General features: G+C 32.7%; 2 protein-coding genes across 2 annotated transcripts; one reads left to right on the forward strand and one right to left on the reverse strand.

Annotated features, from left to right (window-relative positions):
- Positions 1 to 592: 592 nt before the first annotated feature.
- LOC107856339 (autophagy-related protein 18f) lies at positions 593 to 8,492 on the reverse strand. Its single transcript, XM_016701343.2, has 8 exons — positions 7,211 to 8,492; positions 3,918 to 4,382; positions 3,416 to 3,841; positions 2,938 to 3,174; positions 2,012 to 2,845; positions 1,746 to 1,912; positions 1,202 to 1,519; positions 593 to 809 (listed from the first exon to the last, which is right to left on the reverse strand). The coding sequence occupies exons 1-7, from the start codon at positions 7,403 to 7,405 to the stop codon at positions 1,204 to 1,206; spliced, it is 2,640 nt and encodes an 879-aa protein (XP_016556829.1). The 5' UTR covers positions 7,406 to 8,492; the 3' UTR covers positions 593 to 809; positions 1,202 to 1,203.
- Positions 8,493 to 15,312: 6,820 nt separating this feature from the next.
- Positions 15,313 to 17,927, forward strand: LOC107856303 (amino acid transporter AVT3B-like). Its single transcript, XM_016701287.2, has one exon. The coding sequence runs from the start codon at positions 15,599 to 15,601 to the stop codon at positions 16,892 to 16,894; it is 1,296 nt and encodes a 431-aa protein (XP_016556773.1). The 5' UTR covers positions 15,313 to 15,598; the 3' UTR covers positions 16,895 to 17,927.
- Positions 17,928 to 20,586: the final 2,659 nt, after the last annotated feature.

Below are 20,586 nucleotides of genomic sequence, written 5' to 3' on the forward strand. Positions count from 1 at the left end.
AAAGGATTTTTCAAAGGTGACTTGGCACACCGGATTATGCCAAGTGGCGACTCTGAATAAAAATTGTAAATAATCCTTTTTCGAAACAAATTTTCATTTCTTGTCACTTAAATAATAAAACCCTTTCGACCCTTAAAATAAATCTCTTCTTTTAGAGTACGTATTAAAATAAATCTCTTCTTTTAGAGTACGTAAAAAGGGGTGTGACACGTTAAACCAACACGGCATCATTAGGATAAGTTGTCTGCATTAAACCAACACGGCATTTGGTCTATCTACATTCCAGGAAATTCATACGCTCCGCGGACGGAGCAAAAAGTGGAGTCTTGGTCAGAGCAAGCCGCCCTATTCTATTACCAGACATAATTGGGAGGGAAGGAGTCTAAATCAATGGACATTAATGAACCATCATTGATGGACGTTGCACATGACACGATCAATTCAACTCAAGGTCCGGCGCTAATAGAAGTTGCTTACTTTCCATGCAGCTCGCGATGAGGTAGAATCGCGGTGCAACATTGTCTTATCTATCTCGAGATGCACACACTTTATCAACAGCAGAATGAAGGTAAGGTGAACCAGGATAATAAAATGAGAGAAACAAGTTGCATGATCCAGGCATTTATTTACATATTACAACTAGTTTATTGGGCAAGTTTCAGTGCCTAAATAGTTACAAAGTTAAAGCATCCACATTTTGTTCATTGGATCAATCAAGGAGCCTAAAAACTCTTTCCAACTACATTTTTCACCCCCCACAATATTAACACTTACAGCAACCTTCCGCATAATAAACGAATAACGAACACCTGAGAAAATATGATAAAAATGAGTTAATCAGATGCCAAGAAGATGTAAAAGACGAAAAATGGCAAATAAATGAGACAAGGAAGGTGTAATTTGATCTCGGGCTTCTGCGCTCTAAATACAAGAAAGAGAGTGCAGAAACCCAAGTTCAAGTTAAGACGCTTCTTTTTTTTAGGTCACATAAGCTAGGGGAAGAGTGTCCTGAGCTGGGGGGGGTTGTCTACCGGAAACGGAAACAGCCTCTCTACTTCATATGAGGTAATGGTATGGACTGACTGTGTACACTTTACAGTCCCCCAACCTCACTTTGTGGGAATTCACTGGGTATGTTGTTGAAGCTAGGGAGAGAGTGCTACGACATGCAAGCAAACAAGCAAAAAGAAAAATTAGTTACCTTCAATCAACGCCGTCAACTTCATCTTCGAGATGATTCTCCATTTCTGTGCCATCTAGGTTATTATTTACAAACTTCACATTATTTACAAAATCTAGCTCAGCATCCGCTTTAGGGCTCTCGCTACTATTTACAAAGCCATTAGCAGTTTGACTTGTCATTGCAAGACCATCCACCAACCCATTTACTTCTAGGCCGCAGTGAACTTCGCTCCTGGGACCGTTCATGGAATGGTGCGATCCATCAACACCATTAGCCATAATATTGCAGTTATCGGAGACCAGTGACTGTTGGCTATTGTCACCGTTAACAGATACCCTAATAACAAACACCTAACTTCAGAAACAGTAACCATATTCCGGTTTCCAACAAGTATAGGTAAAACATCAGAAAATGAAGCAGTAAACGACTAATGGCTAACACATGACCTACAAAACAGAAATTGCCTCACCCAAGGCATAAAATCAGCTTATGCATGTTCCGAGACAATTTTAAAGTGTCTAATGGAAGGACAACTCATTTTCAAAAAACAAAGAGTGATTACCTCCCTTGTTGGGACTTGGAAGATTGAATATAATCAAAAACTGGAACTAAATCTTTTTTTCTCGCCTCAACTAAATGAGTTGGAAATTCTTCTATCTCAGCCTCTCCTCCAAAAGCATAAACATCACCTGTATTAATCTCGTTTGCAACAAATGATTGAAAATACATCTGCAGAACAACAAGAAGCACAAAGGAGATATTAGCCATAACGCAAACGCAGCATGAGATTTACTGAAAGACTATGGCACCAAACAAATAGTGAAGTACCTCCACTTTTGCCCACAATGGATTCTGAGGTTTATGCATTTCAAGCTCCACTTCAGATATATACATATGATGTCTTTCATTGGAACTTCTCTTTTCTTCTGTGGTTGTAGTATTCCTAGTCTTGGAATCGAGACCATTTTCTACCTTCATTCCTTCAGGAAATACTCTACCGCTATCAGAGTCTCCAAATTCACCGTATATATCAATATTACCACCTCGCTCTTTGCGATTATGTTTCTGGCAAATATTCCACTTCTGGATTGCATCTACGATTAATCTTGCATCAACTTCAACACCTGACTGATATGGTGTAGCCATTGCAGGATTGGTGGTTGTAAGAGAATCTAGGCAAGAACACATACGTAAAGCATACTGTATCACACAGCCAGGAGAAGAAAAAACCAGCAGGTGATAATCTGATTTTGGAAAGGCTGCATCTGTATATTGGTTGTTATAGTTTTTGTTGTACTGAAAAGCTGAAGCGATGGACCCAGATAGAGAGCTCACGTTTCCAGTTGCAGCAGCGGCAGCACCACTTAGAGTACTTTTCCAACCATTACTTCCACTCCTTATTCGGCCAACAGCAGAAAGTGTCACCGGTGATCTACCAATGTTTTGCTGATTAAGCGCTTGAAGTCCCGAATTTACGGTCCTCTGAACTGCAGGCTTAGCCATCAGCCCGGAGCCATTAGCACAAGCACTAAGACATGCATTTGATGTGCGAAAATCAACTGGTCCCCCTGAAGGAGATACCGCAAAAAGATGGCTAGTTCCTCTGGAAGAACTTATCATAATCCACCGGCTATCACTACTAAAACTTATGTCTTGTATGACCTGAGATGTCCAAAAAGGAAATAACCATTGACTTCAATCCTTAAAAAGCAAAAAACTCAAGAAAGAAAGGAAAGCAACTTAGGCATACTTACTGCGTTAGTCACACCGCGCTGCAGCGTATACAGATGGACGTACGAAGACCCGGGATCAGTAACACAGGTACTTTCAGATAGTACAGGGGCTATCCGAAATACATTGATATTATGACCTTGAACTGAAGCAGTCACCAGAAGAGTAGTGCTAGGATCAAAGCATAAAGCTGAAATAGGACTTTTATGTGCCCTAAACTGAGCGATAAGAGTTTTGCTGACGATGTCCCTAACTATGACCTACGGATGCAAAAAATGAAACAAGTTAAATTAGAGTCCAATGCTGGTCAAAGCTAGCACTAGACATAGAGCATTGAATGGCAATCACTTACCACCATTTGGAAATAATATAATAAGAAAGGCAAATGTACGGGCATACATAAATGTCCACAGAACAGTAGACACGGCATGAGAGCCTTAAAATAACCATGAGTATTTAAACCAACAATTTTGAAAGAAAGTTCATAAGAATAACTTATACCATTCCAACACTGTCTACATCTTGAAAATGACCATTAGCAGCTCCTGATATCTTTACACGAGCATTCACAGGCTGAGAAGAATTACCATCTAGCCGGAGCTCAGAATAGTACCTCGACAGCTTCTTGTACCCCATGTCCCCTAGAGTCACAATACCAGCAGCAAGTTGCCTGCTTGATTCCTTTGCATAATGAGCAACAAGGCTCCCATTTGGAGCTGGATTTGGGAAACTAGCAGGAGTAAGGTGCTGTGGATTGACTCGACCAGAATTCGAGACGGAAACAGGACTTCCACTATAGGCTATCCACCTGGGACCTACTGCAAGAGGCCCCACACCAATGTTCCCAGACCCAGGAAATCCCGTGACAACAGGATTGGTGACAATAGTATATTCCCTCTCCAGAGTTGCAGCATCAAAACAGTGTATCTGTAAAAAAAAGAACTTAACTCTTATGTCTATCCAGATAAACCTGAGTACAAGTTTGGGATATCATGTCACATACCTGAGCTGCTTGTAAGATTGCAATCACTCGGGGGCTGCACCTCACCGAGTGAACAACTGTTCTGAACCTCAATTGATGCACGTAAGAGTGAGATCTCATGGAATAAAACCAGACAACAGTGGGCACAAAGGGGGGTCTTGCTTGGTTATGATAATGTAGGACGGTCCCATCACAAGGAGTTCCTACGCTCTCCCCACTGGTCCTACCACCAGAAAAAGATACATCGGCACAAAGTATCAACATTGGGCGATTAACAGAAAATTTGTCATCACGATTCTTTGATGCTATTAGCTTTGGTAACACTTGTGTGAAAGAAACAGGACCGTCATGCCTGGAAACCAAGTTGCACACACTACCACCATCTTCAACATCCCAAACCTGGAAGCCATACCGACACCCCAGGAGCAAAACTTGCCGAGTTGTACCTCTCTCAGATTCCAACTTGTCAAACCCAGCCCAGAGAACCTGTGTGTTGTAGAAGAGAAATATGAGATACATTACCCTTTTCTTTGGAGAGCATCAAAGTGTCGACCTTAGCCATATTTTTGAAACCAGATTACACAATTAAAATTGAAGAAACCGAGAATCACAAATATTGTTAACTCCTCAACTTATCAAGGCATCAATTTAATCTACACTTATTATTGCATTAATATTCTCCAATGTTATCACCAGCTAGGATTGCCCAAACTGCCCCCTGATATTTAAATTGAATCTTCCTTAAGCCTAAGTAACTCTTGCTGCTATCTACCAAAGTTACATAAAATATTTCACACTGTAAAAGACACTACTAGTCCCTTCAGGAGCATCATGGTTCTACCTTCCCATCAGGAATCAGACCCTAACGCATTCCCAACAGCAGCATCAAATACTCAATTTCCAGACTTGCAAATGCTTTCTAAAGTTTGGCATCTACGTCAAAGAACCCTTGTACAATTTATATTATTGTCCACAAATACCTCTTTCAATTTGTCTTTTTGTTCTATGTACAAAAGTCTCTTTGTAATTTGAATTGAGTGGTGGGAAGGAAAACATTTGTCTAGGTGGAAATTCACAAGCTACAGGCATCAAAACACAAGTTCCCAAGGTCGTAACGCATCAGACGACTTGCCTTTTCCTTTTGGAAAAGTAAACCTACATTACTAGTCAATGAAATAAAGTATTAAACCTACGTCAATTCAAACTTCTGGTTGCTCCAGATAGCAAAAACTCACTTTTTTGTGCAAGGGGTGAGTGGAATTGGTAAAATCTTTACACTTTTTGGGTTAAACCTTTTCATAAAAGCACGTTAAAAGCTTAAATTCCATGAAGATACCATATCATTGAAGCCATAGATCTCAATCTCACACTTCCTGTCAGTAATACCATGACTCTTTCGCGCTTCTTTTCCACCCTCCCAGTGTCCCAAAACTTCTTTAAGGACGGTCAAACTTTGACTAACTTTATTTGACCTCTCATGCAGCCCCCCACCCTAACCAAATTACAAGGACATAGCAAGATGATTTTTGCGCCAACCATCTTCAGACCCCCATCCTCATTTATATTATTAACACTCGCCATTTTGTAGTAATAAGGCTCAAGAAACACGTGATATGCATTTTAAATTCTTTGATTTGAACAGGAAAAAGACAGTTAAAGCGCATTTTTAAATTCCTTGATGCAACTCTAGTATGCCACATATGGTATGCTTCGAGGAATCTGGATACATGAAACCGGCGAAAAAAACAAAAAGAAAAAAGTCCAATTATGCGTAATGATCATTTATTCAGAAACAACAACCAGACAAAACACGGGCAGGATCTTAGGCCGACACGACAAAACGGAAGTTAGAATAACACAAATAAAGTAAAAATCAGTAATTCTAACGATTACGAAAGAGCCAAAACACTACATCCAATAAAAAGATTATATCCGTCGCATAGCTCAAAAGCCGACAACACTACAAGAGCAAAACCTCTGGTAGCATTAGCATGCTTTTCAAAACCAGATAAAAAGAATCTGACAACTCATTTGTGGGTCCCAACTCCTACTATACTAAATTGAAGAAAAAGTCATTTTGCAATTACTCATCCCCAGATCACAAATGCATGCAAAAATTGTATTCCTAGTTCAATAAGCAATAAAGCATGCATGCTCAAACAGGCCTCCCACGAAGAACCTACCACCAAGCCTCATCTCGTCGAAAGGCAAGACAATGCTCAACCACCCCTAACCTTCTACCCTAATCTGGAACCTCCATATCCTCCTATCTAAGTTCATGTCCTCGGTAAGCTGAAGTTAGGTTATGTCCTGTGTAATTACCTCTCCCCAATACTTCTTCACGGAGGCCACTCCGACCTTCCCCGAATCCCGAGGATATCCTCATTCCTAATCTTTACTGCTCCTAGCATTCAAATTGCATTGGTCATAGGAGAAAGAAAGAGAGTCATGAAAAAACTAAGAGTACACTTGGCAGATCAGTGAATGTGGACTTTCAGATTCATTTCCCCTGCTAATCTCATTTTCCCTTTAGTTGTGGCAACAAGAAAAAGTGTGCTTGATATTCTACCCAAGAAACCTTAACCCACATAAGTTCTACTTGGAGCTAAATTTTGGTCAAAGAACCTAACAAAAATAGAGGGGAAGACACCATAGCAGGTATATACTGGACTTAGTTATTCTCAGCTGCTACTCGCCTAAGGTAAAAATAGTATAACATTCAAAACATTAAGGATTTGAACTCAAAACTGCATTAACCAACTGCATTTAGAATTCATGACATTCAACTATAAATGTATGAGCAGCAAAACCCATCTTAACAAGTATAAAGTTTCAATCTTTCTCCACAAAAAAGCTATAGACCCTGAAATCTAACACCAACAAGTACATAAGGGCATAAGAACGTGGAAATAGCACCTGATCGGCTGATCATGGCTAGTATAACATTCAAAGCATTAAGGATTTGAACTCAAAACTGCATTAACCAACTGCATTTAGAATTCATGAATTTCAACTATAAATGTATGAGTAGCAAAACCAGCTTAACAAGTATAAAGTTTCAATCTTTCTCTACAAAAAAAAAAGCTATAAACCCTAATATCCAACACCTACAAACTAAACAATGGCATAAGAACATGGGAATAGCACCTGATCATGGCTAGGCTCGTCGTCATGACATTCAACTATAAATGTATGAGTAGCAAAACCAGCTTAACAAGTATAAAGTTTCAATCTTTCTCTACAAAAAAGTTACATACCCTAATTATCCAACACCTACAAACTAACATGAAGGCATAATAACATGAGAACAGCACCTGATCATGGCCGGAATCGTTGTCCTTCTCCACGATAGCCGAAGCAGCTGATCTCACTGTGGAGGCAACAGTTGAAGCACCAGATGATACAATCTTGGATAGAGCTCTAAACGACACCGGAAAAACACCATTTTGCCTCCTACCTAGTCCAACATTCCCACCTTCAACAGCTGACTTCTGTTCATCATTCCTCATTTCCAATCCCCCACAAAACAAATTCAACACGAAAATCGAAAAAAGCTCTCTGATTCTTGAATCTTTTACTCTCAACTCTTCTGATCATAACACCCCTTATGTTACCTCCCTATATATACCACCGTTCTTGATAATCCCTAGGCGTAAAAGGCGTTACAAAGAGGAACTCATTACAGATGTCTATCAATCACCAGTAAAATCCAAACCCACAACTGCATAAAACACACCGCTTCATCCAACTCACAACGCTTATGAACTCCAAATCTGTCTTCTTCTACAACTCCCACTACTTTACAATAAAGAACACAACAAACCAAACCCCACCTAATAAAAATCCAAACTTTAACTCCCCCTGGATTTAGTCGAGGTGCGTAAGCTAGCCCGGACACCCACCTAATAAAAATTCAAACTTTAACTCCTCTTAGATTAGTCGAGGTGCATGTAAGTTGACCCAAACACCCACCTAATAAAAATCCAAACTTTATCTCCTCTTAGACGTAAGCTGGCCCGAACACCCACCTAATAGAAATCCAAACTTTTAACTCACCTGAATTTAATCGAGGTGAATAAAAGCCGACTCAGACACCACGGTTATCAAGAAAATCCAAACTTTTAAACCCCGTGGCGAAAGCTGGCTCGGACGCCAAGATTATCAGAAAAACAAATAAAAATCCAAACTTTAACTCCTAAACACAACAAATTTTTCAAAAACTTCTTTTGTTGTATCTATCTATATATATATCTACCTATACATCAAATTCATCAATCAAATATAATAAATAAATATTTATTTACTTTTTTAAACAAAGAATATATACAAATTTGGATCAAGATTATGATCTTGGAAATTGAAGAATCATAAAGGGGTTTCAATTCTTGAAAAGAAAGAAAAATAGATTCTTCCCAAATTATATTTTATAAAAAACAATTTAATGAAAGAAAATTAGAAGGTATATGTATACATATTATTAGCTAAAAATAGCAATTCAAGAAAATGAAGAAACGATAATTTTTCAAAAGATGAGATAATGAACAAAGATGATTGAAGAAATTATAAAGTCTCCAACTTTACGTCTCTTTTTCTCTCTCTCAAATTATATTTATATATATTAATAAAAATAAATGCTACAGTATATTAATTTTTTTAATGTTATTTTAATTTTATTTTATTTTTACAATATAAGGAACCTCTCTTCACGTTTAGTCCGTCAATGGTATTTTCACCGCCGGTGGTTGATGTAAACATAAAAAGTTACACCGTGTTTGGATGGTTGTTATCCCTTAATTTTTTTATTGCATCGTATCGTTAAGTTCTATCTTGGTGATAATGAATAGTTTTATTTTATTTTTTATCGGACATTTTTATATTAGTCTTACCTTATATATTTCAAATTATTGATATGTGAGATTATGTAACGACAGAAAATCATATAATATATTCACGTACAGCACGATACAATACGACACACTATAATACAATCGATACACTATGAAATAATACATAACAATTATGTTGAAGCTGTGTTATATTGTAATATAATATGATTCGTTATGAAATAACAAAGAGTAATCATGTTCAAGTTACGTCACATTATAATATAATACAATACACTATGTGATCATTTGGTAGGAGGGATAAGAGATAGTTAATCTTCGGATTAATTTAAAAATGAACTTATCTCATATTTAATGGAATAAAATGCATGGGCTCATTTTATCTCTTTTTAAAAATAAAATAATTAATCTCAAAATACTTAATTAATTTCAGTAAGGGTGTACATAGGTCGGGTTGGTTCGATTTTTATTTTGAAAACCAAACAAACCAATCATGTCGGTTTATTAAAAATACAAACCAAATTAAACCAGCATAAAATTATTTTTTTCGGTTTAGGTTTTAGTCAGTTTTTCAGATTTTTTTATTTTTATGATTTTTTTCAGTTTTTTTTATAATCTGTAATTTTTGTAATTATATTGTGATCAAAAACTATATTAAATATGTTTTCACTCATGTGTCAATGAAAAATCATAATTATGAAAAAATGAGAAGCGAAAAACTCTTTTGAAACTAAAAAGTGAGATGAACAATGAAAAGTTTAGGTTTTAAGTTTATATTGGGTTTTCAATCATTTAATTAGCAATTAATGGACAAATATTACAACTTAAAGGCCCAAATCTAAATATATATCTACATCTACTTTCAAATTATTGAAAATTACTAAAACTAGTCAAAAAAATATTTAAAAAATAGATTATAATTAATATATTTTATGTATAAAAAGGTTATATCAGTTTGATTCGGGTTCGGTTTGACTTTTTTTTTGTTAATACCAAACCAAACCAAGAATGATCGTTTTTTTTTTTCTAACGCCAAATTAATCAAACCAAACCATAAGTTGATTTTTTTCTTGGTTTTGTTTGATTCGTCAATTCGATTTGACTTGATAATTTAATCTGTACACCCCTAAATTTCAGAATAACTAATTTTCCGACCAAACGAGCCCCATGAATAATAAGTAACAACTATGTTAAGGTCCGTTAAGAAAAGATAACGGTGACTTGGGGAGAACGTAAATATGCAAGGAAAAGTATCGAAGTCCTTTCCATTTTCCATGGTTTGACCATTTTGAAATGATGTAGGCCGTTGATCATGAAAAATGATGATATCTCAACCGTTCAAAATGAGCTCATAATTATAGAAATTATTGTCTTCTTATTTTAGGATTTGTTTGGTTGCCACATGTTTGAACAATGTTTTAAAAAAAAAATACTTTTCTTTTTAATATGTTTTAAAAAAAAAAAGAATAGTTTTTTCTTGTTTAACAATATTATAATTTCAACTTCCAACGTGACATGTTTGAGACTATAAAGTTAAAGGACATTTTGATACATTTGACATAACTTTAATTTAAAATTTTAAGATTCAAAAGTTTTCATTATTTTCTTAAACTTCATGTCAAGTTAAAATAAGTCATTGTTACTTAAGTTTAACAAATAAAGGATATCGTGTAATTGATGGAACTATTTATTTTTTTTTTCATTAATCAGAATCTAGAAATCTTAATTTCTAACTTTGAATGTAGAAAAAATTTTGATAGGAAGGGTTAAATTCAGATAAATGAAAGTCTGAATTGATCAAGCTCTAATAAAGATGTTGAACATCAAATAAAAAATAATAACTTTATACATTATTATTTCATTTACTCTAAAATAAATGAATTTCTAGAATACTTTAATCAAATTAGAGTATTAGCTATAAAAAAATACATTATTAATATTATCTTTTTATTTCTTCTTAAAACTTTTCTTTAAAGTAGAGATAGGTTAAAAACAAGTTAAAGAAATGGGTGAAAGTGAACGAAAGGAATAATATATCATGGCATTTGTATAAGATAAGAGAAGTAAATACTCCCTCCATTTCAAATTACTCGTTCCAAATTTCTTAATTTGATTTCTCATTTTACATATCTTTTTTCACTAATCAAGAAGAGACAAATTTTTTTTCGTGTTTTACCCTTTACATTAATTACTTTGTCTTCAAATTAAAATGTAAACATCATTTAATAGGGATATTATGATAAACTATGCATGTTATTAATTTTTTTCTTAATTAATGTGTTATCTCAATTTAAGACGATTATTTGAGACGGAGGGAGTACTATTTACTTGCATCATCAAAGACTATCTTGGCTATAAATACCTTACTAATTAAGTACCATCCTTAGCCAAAAAACATTTTTACCTCAAAGTGTCTAAATTAATAACATCATAATGACAATGACACAAGACAAGAGAGTTAAAAATTTAGTTTAACCATATTTGGTGAATATCTTTAAGCATTTACTAGCATATGGTAAATATTTTCTCATTTTTAACCAAAAATAAAAGTATGCTTAAAATGGTGTTTAATAGTTTGTTTGATTAGTTTTTTCGAATGTTAAAAATATTAATCTTTTTTCAAAAAATGCTTATTTGAATAAGATGGGGTGTTTGGCAAAGTTTTTGAGAAAAATAATTATTTTTATTGAAGAGTTGTAATAAAAGTTATTTCTTTAAAGCAAGGAAAGTCGTTTTGTTTATCCAAAGGGAAAAAAACATATATAACAATCATTAGCTAGGAAATTACAACTTATAGCGTAGCTTTTATTTTTTTTTGTTATAAATGTATTTATATTATAGTGAAATTCTATCAAGATCTATCAAGATCTACTTTGATATCTATTAGGATTTAAAGCATCTATCTTTTACTCAGACTAGGAGTAAATTTCTCCTATAAATAGAGGAGTTTTGTTCATTGTATTTACAATCTGATGATTTCTCATCCCTCAAGAGTAAATTTCTCCTATAAATAGAGGAGTTTTGTTCATTGTATTTACAATCTGATGATCTCTCATCCCTCACGAGAGAAAGAAATAAGAATCACTCTCTCTATTCTCTCTACTCTTCTTTTTTATTCTTTATTAGTTAATAACATTTTTCAAGTTGTAGCAAATCTTATAAAAGAATAAAAAATAAAAATATTTTTTTTCCTTTTAATTAAAAAAAATACCAATTAAAATAGTGTTGGGTACTCATCTAACCCGCATAAATCTCGGTCTCAAATATACAATGTGTTCACATGTGGGGATACTGCCATATTTTGGAGATATACAAAACAGTCTATCGTAGCCACTTCATCGAATCATGCTGAGATAATAGTTATTCATGAAGCAAGCTGAGAATGTGTATGATTGAGGTCCATGATACATCTCATTGGAGAAAAATGTGGTGTGAAATATGACAATCTACCCATAATTTTATACAGAGATAATTCAACATACATAGCACATCTTAAGGGAGGATTCATAAATGGAGATAGAACGAAACACATTTTGCTAAAACTTTTTTACATACATGAGCTACAAAAGAATGATGATATTAAAGTGTAACAAATTCATTCAACTGACAATGTGATTGATTTATTCACCAAGTCTTCTCTAATTACAACTTTTAAGAAGATGGTGCACAAGATCGGGATGCAAAGGTTCAAGGATGTTCTCATTAGGGGAGTTAATACGCGTTGTACTTTTTTTTCCTTACGAGGTTTTGTCCCACTGGGTTTTCCTTGTAGGGTTTTTAACGAAGCAGCCGAAATGCGTATTATTAGAGATGTATACTCTTTTTCCTTCACTAGATTTTTTTCCTACTGGGTTTTTCTAGTAAAGTTTTAACGAGACACATTATCTACCAATTAGACATTCAAGGGGGAGTGTTATAAATGTATTTACATTATAGTGAATGTCTATCAAGATATATCAAGATCTACTTTGATATCTATTAGGATTTGAAGCATCTGTCTTTTAGTTAGACTAGGAGTAAATTTCCCCTATAAACAGAGGAGTTTTGTTTATTGTATTTACAATCTGATGATCTCTCATCCCTCAAGAGAAAGAAATAAGAATCACTCTCTCTATTTTCTCTACTCTTCTTCTTTATTCTTTATTAGTTTATAACATTTTTCAAGTTGTAGCAAATCTTATAAAAGAATAAAAAATAAAAATATTTTTTTCCTTTTAATTAAAAAAAAATACCAATTATATATATGGAAAAAAAAATTCTTATACCCCAAAAATAGTGAAGTCAGTTATTGTCAGATATCTTCATTATCTTAAATATCTCAATAAACAATTTTCATATAATTAATTATCATCTTAAACGTATTTACCATAAACGTATTTTTGTTCTCATCTTTGGATTTTCATTTGTTTTTAGTTAACGTGGTTTTCATCTTTGAATTTTATATTGCCGTTTAGTTAATGAAATTTAAGTACAATTAGAGCAAATAAACTTAATATAGTTTTATAGAGGAAGATGGAATGCTAACGGTATGTTAATTATTAAGGTCGTTTTGCAGAAAAAAGATTGTGGTCCTTTAAGTGTTGAAATTGATTGGTGTTGACAGTATGCTAAATTTTAACATTCATATGATACATTTTTGGGACTAAACTAGCACACATATAAATTTCATACAAATCATCAAAAAGTGCACTTTATAATCATTCAAATTTCATACATTTTTGGGACTAAACCGTACTTTAAGCTGTTGCATCTTCAAAAAAGTGCCCGAACGCAGAATTTTCAAACCTTTCAAAATGCTCCTTTCAAACAAAAAGTGATGTTTAAAAATACTTTTTATTTCTAAATGGTTAGCGAAACACCAACTATTTAATCCTCATTAAAAGTATTTTTTTAAAAAAATAATTAAAATATTTTTAAAATAAACTAATTTTTAAAATTTGATCAAATAAGATATAAAATAATCCGATATCAATATAAATTTCAAATACACAGTGAAAAAGCTAAAATATATACTCAATCTTGCACAAATTATTCATCATGTACGTTGCACTTCTCAAAATTTAAATTACATTAATTTTAATCAATATTCTAAGACATAAGTTTTTACCATTTTAATATTAGAGAATTTAATCTAATTTAGATCTATCTGAAAATAATTAAATTAAGTGCATGTCTAAATGCACGTGCCATTAAGCAAACAAAAGTTAAGCACTAATATATTCTAATGTAAGATCATCTTTTGATAAAATAAAAAATATGTCACTAATAATGTGCAAGATCAAGATCCACATCTTACACTCACAAGAAGATGTTGGATTATTTCTAAACAATACTCAACAATAAATCCCCGTGGCTCGGTCTTTTACTAACTTCATATATATAGCGGGATTGTTTATACATCAAACTATTTATTTTAAAATTAAGTAATAACTTTATGATTTAGAATTTTTAGATTTAGGTCGTACTATATTTAGATTGTGATGATATAATTGAGATTTCTCTGCTTTTAATTAAAAATTTTAATTTTGAGATGAAAAATATGAAAAGTTATCTTATGAGACAAATTTATACAATATATTTATCAAATCTAGCATTTTCGTAACTCTCGCTATGTTTGTAACTATTTTAAAGAGAGTTTAAAATAGTTACAAATACAGTGAGAGTTCTAAAAAAATTCATAAATTAGCTATATGTCAATGATAGGATAATTTTTGAATCAACTTTGTATAGTGATACAATAATTTGCTCTAATTTAGTAATTCACTTTGTATTTATAGTTACATAGGTGATACAAATCGAATTATTGTATCATTGCTACATAATGAGTGTAAAAAATTGTTACAATTTTTTAATAATTATCCAAACAATCGATATATTTGTAATTATGCTTCAAATTAAACCCTGGCTATTTCTAAAAATTTCCTTAAAAGTACCATGGTGGAGCGTCACTCTCAAAAATAGATCCTGAAATGTTCGAGTTCGTATTTAGTCATGCTCAAATACAAATAGTAATTATAGAGTGAAAAAGTCTATATATATGGAAAATCTATTATCATAACTATGTTTAGGACCTTAACCTCTTAACCATTCATATTTAACCATAATACATGCTTTCAATCCAAGTAAAAACGTAGTAAAAATAAAGAGGAGCCCCATCCACTAGAAAATATATATTGCTATAATTATTTTACTTTTTCTTTTGTTTTAAAATTCATTGTTATGATGGAAGAATTAGACCTGATTTCAACATGTATATATCATTACGTAAAAAAACAACAACATAAATCTTTATCCTCAATTACATTATGTAAATGACTGTAAATCAGAATAAATGATCTATATTTTGGGCTATATACCCACATTTTTGATGGAATATATTCTTAATCATAATTTTTAACATAAAATAACAAACAAGAGGGAGTTAATTACAATGTTGTTCAAAATAAAAGTAATTTCACTCACACAGTTGTCAAAAGATCCAAGTAATTTGTATTAATCTAATAACTACATATCTACACATCAGCTCATTATAAAAACATGTGATACTAATTCAGTTATAGTCTAATATATGCCATATATATACAAGGTCGAATCTAATAACTACATATCTACCCATCAACTCATTATAAAAAACAAGTAATAATTCAGTTATAGTCTAATATATGTCATATATATATATAAGTTCGTCTCAATAAAATTAGAAATTAGTGATGTAAAACCTAAAGATGTGTGGAAATAGATCATAGATGAAGCAAAACACAAATATAATGGTTTCCTACATCCATTGGAATTCATCCCTTTGATCAGAACAACATTCACATCCCCATGGACGCTCCGCTCTGGTGACACTTAACTATCATGGTTGCCATTATGGCCTCCGGCAACAAAGGGGGTGCTGCCATTTCCGAATCATCAGAAACTGCAGCACTTCTAGCTAAAGAAGAAACCCCTCTTCTTGAAAACTCAAAATCTTGTCTGCCCAAGACCTTTGCCAATTTCTTCATTGCTATTGTTGGTGCTGGAGTTCTTGGCCTCCCTTATACATTTATGAGGACTGGTTGGATCACTGGCCTTCTCACGCTTTTCTCCATTGCTGCTTTAACTTATCATGGCATGATGCTTCTCATTCATACAAGGAGGAGACTTGATCTTTCCCTGATTGGTGATTCCAAGATCTCCTCCTTCGGGGATCTTGGTTTCGCTGTTTGTGGTCCAACAGGCAGGTTTGTTGTTGATATTATGATTGTCCTCTCTCAATCTGGATTCTGCGTAGGATATCTCATTTTTATTGGCAATACTTTATCTCGCTTGTCAAAAGGTGGTCTTGGGATTCCTCCATTTTCCTCTGCCAAGAGTTTGTACATTTGGGGTTGTTTTCCCTTTCAATTGGGATTGACTGCTGTTCCCTCATTGACACTTTTAGCTCCCTTGAGTATATTCGCTGACATCGCACAGGTCGGCGCTATGGGTGTCGTTATGGTTGAGGATGTGCAGACTTTCACAAACAAATGGCCATCGGATATAGAGGCTTTCGGGACACTTTCTACCTTCTATTATGGTTTGGGTGTGGCTCTTTATTCATTTGAAGGGTTGGGAATGGCCATACCTTTAGAGACAGAGATGAAAGACAAGTCAAAATATGGGAAAATATTGGCATTGTCAATGTTCTTAATTGCATTGATGTACGGAACATTTGGCGTCATGGGTTATTTTGCATTTGGTTCAAGTACAAAGGATATAGTCACGTCCAATATGCAGAAAGGACTATTGAGCACAACTGTAAAATTGGGGCTTTGCATTAATTTGTTCTTCACCTTTCCCTTGATGTTGAATCCAGCTTTTGAGGTGTTTGAGAGGAGGTTCTCTAATGGAAACTATTGTGTGTGGATGAGATGGATACTTGTTTTGGGAGTGACTATGGTGGCTTTGTTGGTTCCAAATTTTGCTGATTTCATGTCATTGGTTGGTAGTAGTATTTGTTGTGCTCTCGGGTTCATTTTGCCGGCATTATTCCATTATCAAGTATTCAAAGGGGATATGGATCGAAAAGGAGCACTTATGGATTTGGGATTAATAGCCTTAGGAGTGTTTTTTGGTGTTTCTGGTACTTGGTATTCCCTACTCGAGATGCTCTCTCAAGCCAAGAATGTTTAATATGTTCATTCATCATTTATTACTATAATTTTATGATTCTTGAAAAAACAAAAAAAAACAATATAAAGCCTTAAATATATCCACGTAATAAAAATATTATTAATAATTTAGAGTTAACATTAATTTTATTACTCCTATATATAAAAGTAAGGACTAATTTTAACTAATAAGATGTTAGTCATTTGCTTGCAATGGTTTTCTTTTAACAAAAAAATAAAATTGAGGGAAGGGGAAGGGATTACAATGTGGAAAATCTTAGTAGTTTAGTTGGTTAGTTACCTGAATTTCCAGTATGATGATATGATAAAAAGTTTTAAAATATTTTTAACAAAATGTAGACAATTTTTTTTTCTTTTTAATTTAATTTAAATATTTTATCTTTTATAATTTTTAATATTATTTTAAGTGAAATTAAAATCATAAAATTCATATCAAATTTTTGAGGCCTCAAAATTTTAACACTCTAAAGCTAACGCTTTACTAGGCTTGCCTTGAGCCACCTGTGGCAATATGCCAATATATGTTGTCTTGGCACCCAACTAACATAATTTATTTCTGTATTCCTTCCAAGTAAAAGACCATATAATGGTATTGTTTCTAGTTCCAACTTCCAAAAGACAATGCAATAGACTTTTTTACCCTCAGTTAAACTAAATATGGCTATTCCAAGCTAAGATTGTTGGTGGTAGTATTTATATATATATTTTTTTTTGGTTTCCCAAGTATCCCCACAGCCGGCAGTCGTGAGAGTAATTCTCCGTTCCTTCGGTCAGCGCACTAAACGGTAGACAACTAACCGCAAAGTTTGCTCCATACCTCTTGCTTAAGGGGTGAGATGCTGAACCACCACACCAACCCTTGTGGTTGGTGGTAGTATTTATATTGCCTACATGTACTATAGCATTCATTTCATTTCTAATTATCTATCCTCTTGTTCTAAAGTAGTTTTCAAATTTGAATATATTTCAAAACTAAATGAGATAAGTATTCAATATCTTTGAATTAAAGATAAAGTTGTTACGATACTCTTTAATATTAGAGAGATTTTATTATCCCATGAACTTAATTTTAACGTATTTTTCACCCTTTTGTATTGATGTGACACTTTTATTACATAAAATGGGATCCATGTCAAAGGTGTCATGTCAGCTAAAAAGTTAACAAAAGGTATCACGTCAGCTAAAAAAGTTGATAATAATACGCTAAAATTTAGTTAGGAAGTAATAGAAACCCCGTAAAGTTAAAATGTGTCATAACAAACTTGATCATAGTTCAGGATGTACTAAATACTTTACTCTATTGCAAGCTAAATTAGTAGGTTAGCACAATTAATAATTCAAAATTAAAATTTAGATATATATATCCTAAAACTCTACGAAAAATATTATACGTTGCAGTTTTTCTCATATTAATTTATATAATAAAATTTATCTTAAAAATGTTGTTCTTAGTTCATGTAGTTAATTAACTACCGAGAAGCGATACATGATAAGTAATTTGTGATGGAGGGAGTATCTTGTCATGATATATTTTGACTTTAATTTTTGGTATCTAAAATCACTAGATCAATCGACTAATTCATATTCACATTCTGTACGACTCATTTTACATATACATAATTTTTTTCTCACGTTATATAACGAGTGTACATACACTCCACCCTTCCACGTACTCTGCTTCTAGGACATTTAGGGGTTGTTTGGTATATATTGGCTATTGTCCGGGATAAGTAAGGATACCCCATGAGGTGGGATATCCCATGAAATTATTTTATCCCTCCCTTCACAGGGGATAGTAATTCCACCATTTTAGTATAAATTGTGGGATAAAATAGTCTCGAAATTAAGTAATCCTTTCTACCAAACATGAAATAAAATTAGTTTCAAACTTTATACCGAAATTATTTTTTTTATCCCTCCTCCCAAACAACCCCTTCAATGTCTACAATATATAAAAGAGGTGGATTAGCAAACATTAACATGTCAATGCTCTACAATTTCTAGTAAGTAAGTATACACCTAACATTTATTTGCATACGTCTTTGTAAACTTGTCTTGTCCGTTTAATGCATCTTTAATGATGCAATATTGAGCAATCAACTAATGATGTAATTTATCAAAGAGTTCTGGTATTTGGTAGTAGATTCAAAATTGTCCCTCTGGGTGTGTTTGGTATGATCGGAAATATTTTTCATCGAAAATGTTTTCTTGAGAAATATTTTCCTGGAAAATAAGTTGGTTTTCTACTTATTTTTTTATATTTGGTTGGTGAGTGGAAAATATTTTATGGTGTTAGGTTGGTGAGTAGAAAATATTTTTCTAAAAAATACTTTCTAGTGTTTGATTGGTGAGTGAAAAAATATTTTTTAGAAAATATTACTAACTGTTAACTAGTATACCAGTGTCTCTAGCAACTCAACAATTTGTAACAACTAATATAAGCATAGCAAATAATATTAATATCGAATACTAAAATATTACAATCACTAAATTTAAAAAACTATTAATTAGTAAATATAGGAGACACTTTTCAACATTTTGTGAGGACAATCTCAAGATACTACAAGCAATAGAAATTTAACGGAACAACAAACTTATTCAACCTTGTGAAACAAGTTACATAGATGACAAAATGAAATATGTAATTAACAAAAGTAACATAGGTAAGTCTTCCTCTATGCATATGAAAATAACAATACATTCAACGAACATTGGAAAAGAAAAAAATTCAGACTTCACTATTTTTTATTTCAAGCAGTGAAAAATTAAAATAAAGTACAGTGAAAAATATTTTCGAATAATGTAAATTTTTGAGAAATGTGAATTTTTTGAGTAATGTAAATATGAATGTTGTTGGGGTGGAGAAGAGGGGTAGAGGTAGGGGCATAAGTCACATTTGTCATTTTTCGAAAAATGACTTCCCCAGTGTTAGTTAGATAATTTTGATTCCTTAAATTTGTCATGTAAAATATTTACCAAGCTTCTATTGTGAAATTTTAGAGGGAATGTGAAAATAAAAAATATTTTACGGAAACTTTCACATTTGGAATTACAAATTTTACATTTCATATTATATTTGGTTTATTTCAAGAGTTTGATGCAACTTTTCGAGGTGCAATTTCTGTTTGTGTCCGGTATAGTTTTTTATGTTAGGGTTTCTGGGACTTTAGTTTGATGGAAATTTCTAGTTTTTCTATTTATATATATTTTTTTCATAATTCCGGTTAAATTTAACCATTAGATTTTCATAAATATTTTACGGAGATCAAAAGTGCTCAATTTTGCTAGATTTAAAGAATTAAAACTGCTCAAGTAATAATTTTAAACCTACTGTCAAAAAAAAAAAAAAAAAAGACCATTTGTCTCACAAGTAGAGTAATTTCCATGGATAATCATCCATATTTTTATAATTACCTACAAATATCACTTTTATTTCTTTTAGAACAAAAATATTACTCAACTATCCCTATTTTCCTCAAAAAATACTTGATTCTTCAAAGACATTTCTTCTCTCTTAGTTTGCATGACATGTCATTAAAATTTATTAATTATATATAAGATATAAGAAATAGATCTATTTAACTTATCAAACTTATTTAACTAAAATTTGATCTTATTTATTTTAAAAAAATAAATACACATGATATATTTATTATTAAAGAACAATTTAATTATATACTTTAAATTTTATAT

The sequence above is a fragment of the Capsicum annuum genome, chromosome 7 (genome assembly GCF_002878395.1).
Source record: "Capsicum annuum cultivar UCD-10X-F1 chromosome 7, UCD10Xv1.1, whole genome shotgun sequence".
Taxonomy (NCBI): Eukaryota; Viridiplantae; Streptophyta; class Magnoliopsida; order Solanales; family Solanaceae; genus Capsicum; species Capsicum annuum.

Bases quoted from the DNA above. Each gene is read 5' to 3' on its own strand.
- LOC107856339 (XM_016701343.2), bottom strand. From the start codon at position 7,405: ATGAGGAATGATGAACAGAAGTCAGCTGTTGAAGGTGGGAATGTTGGA. The intron at 1,913-2,011 runs GTACTTCACTAT...GTTGTTCTGCAG, and splicing joins CATTGTGGGCAAAAGTGGAG to ATGTATTTTCAATCATTTGT. The intron at 1,520-1,745 runs GTAATCACTCTT...GTTTGTTATTAG, and splicing joins TCCAAGTCCCAACAAGGGAG to GGTATCTGTTAACGGTGACA.
- LOC107856303 (XM_016701287.2), top strand. From the start codon at position 15,599: ATGGTTGCCATTATGGCCTCCGGCAACAAAGGGGGTGCTGCCATTTCC.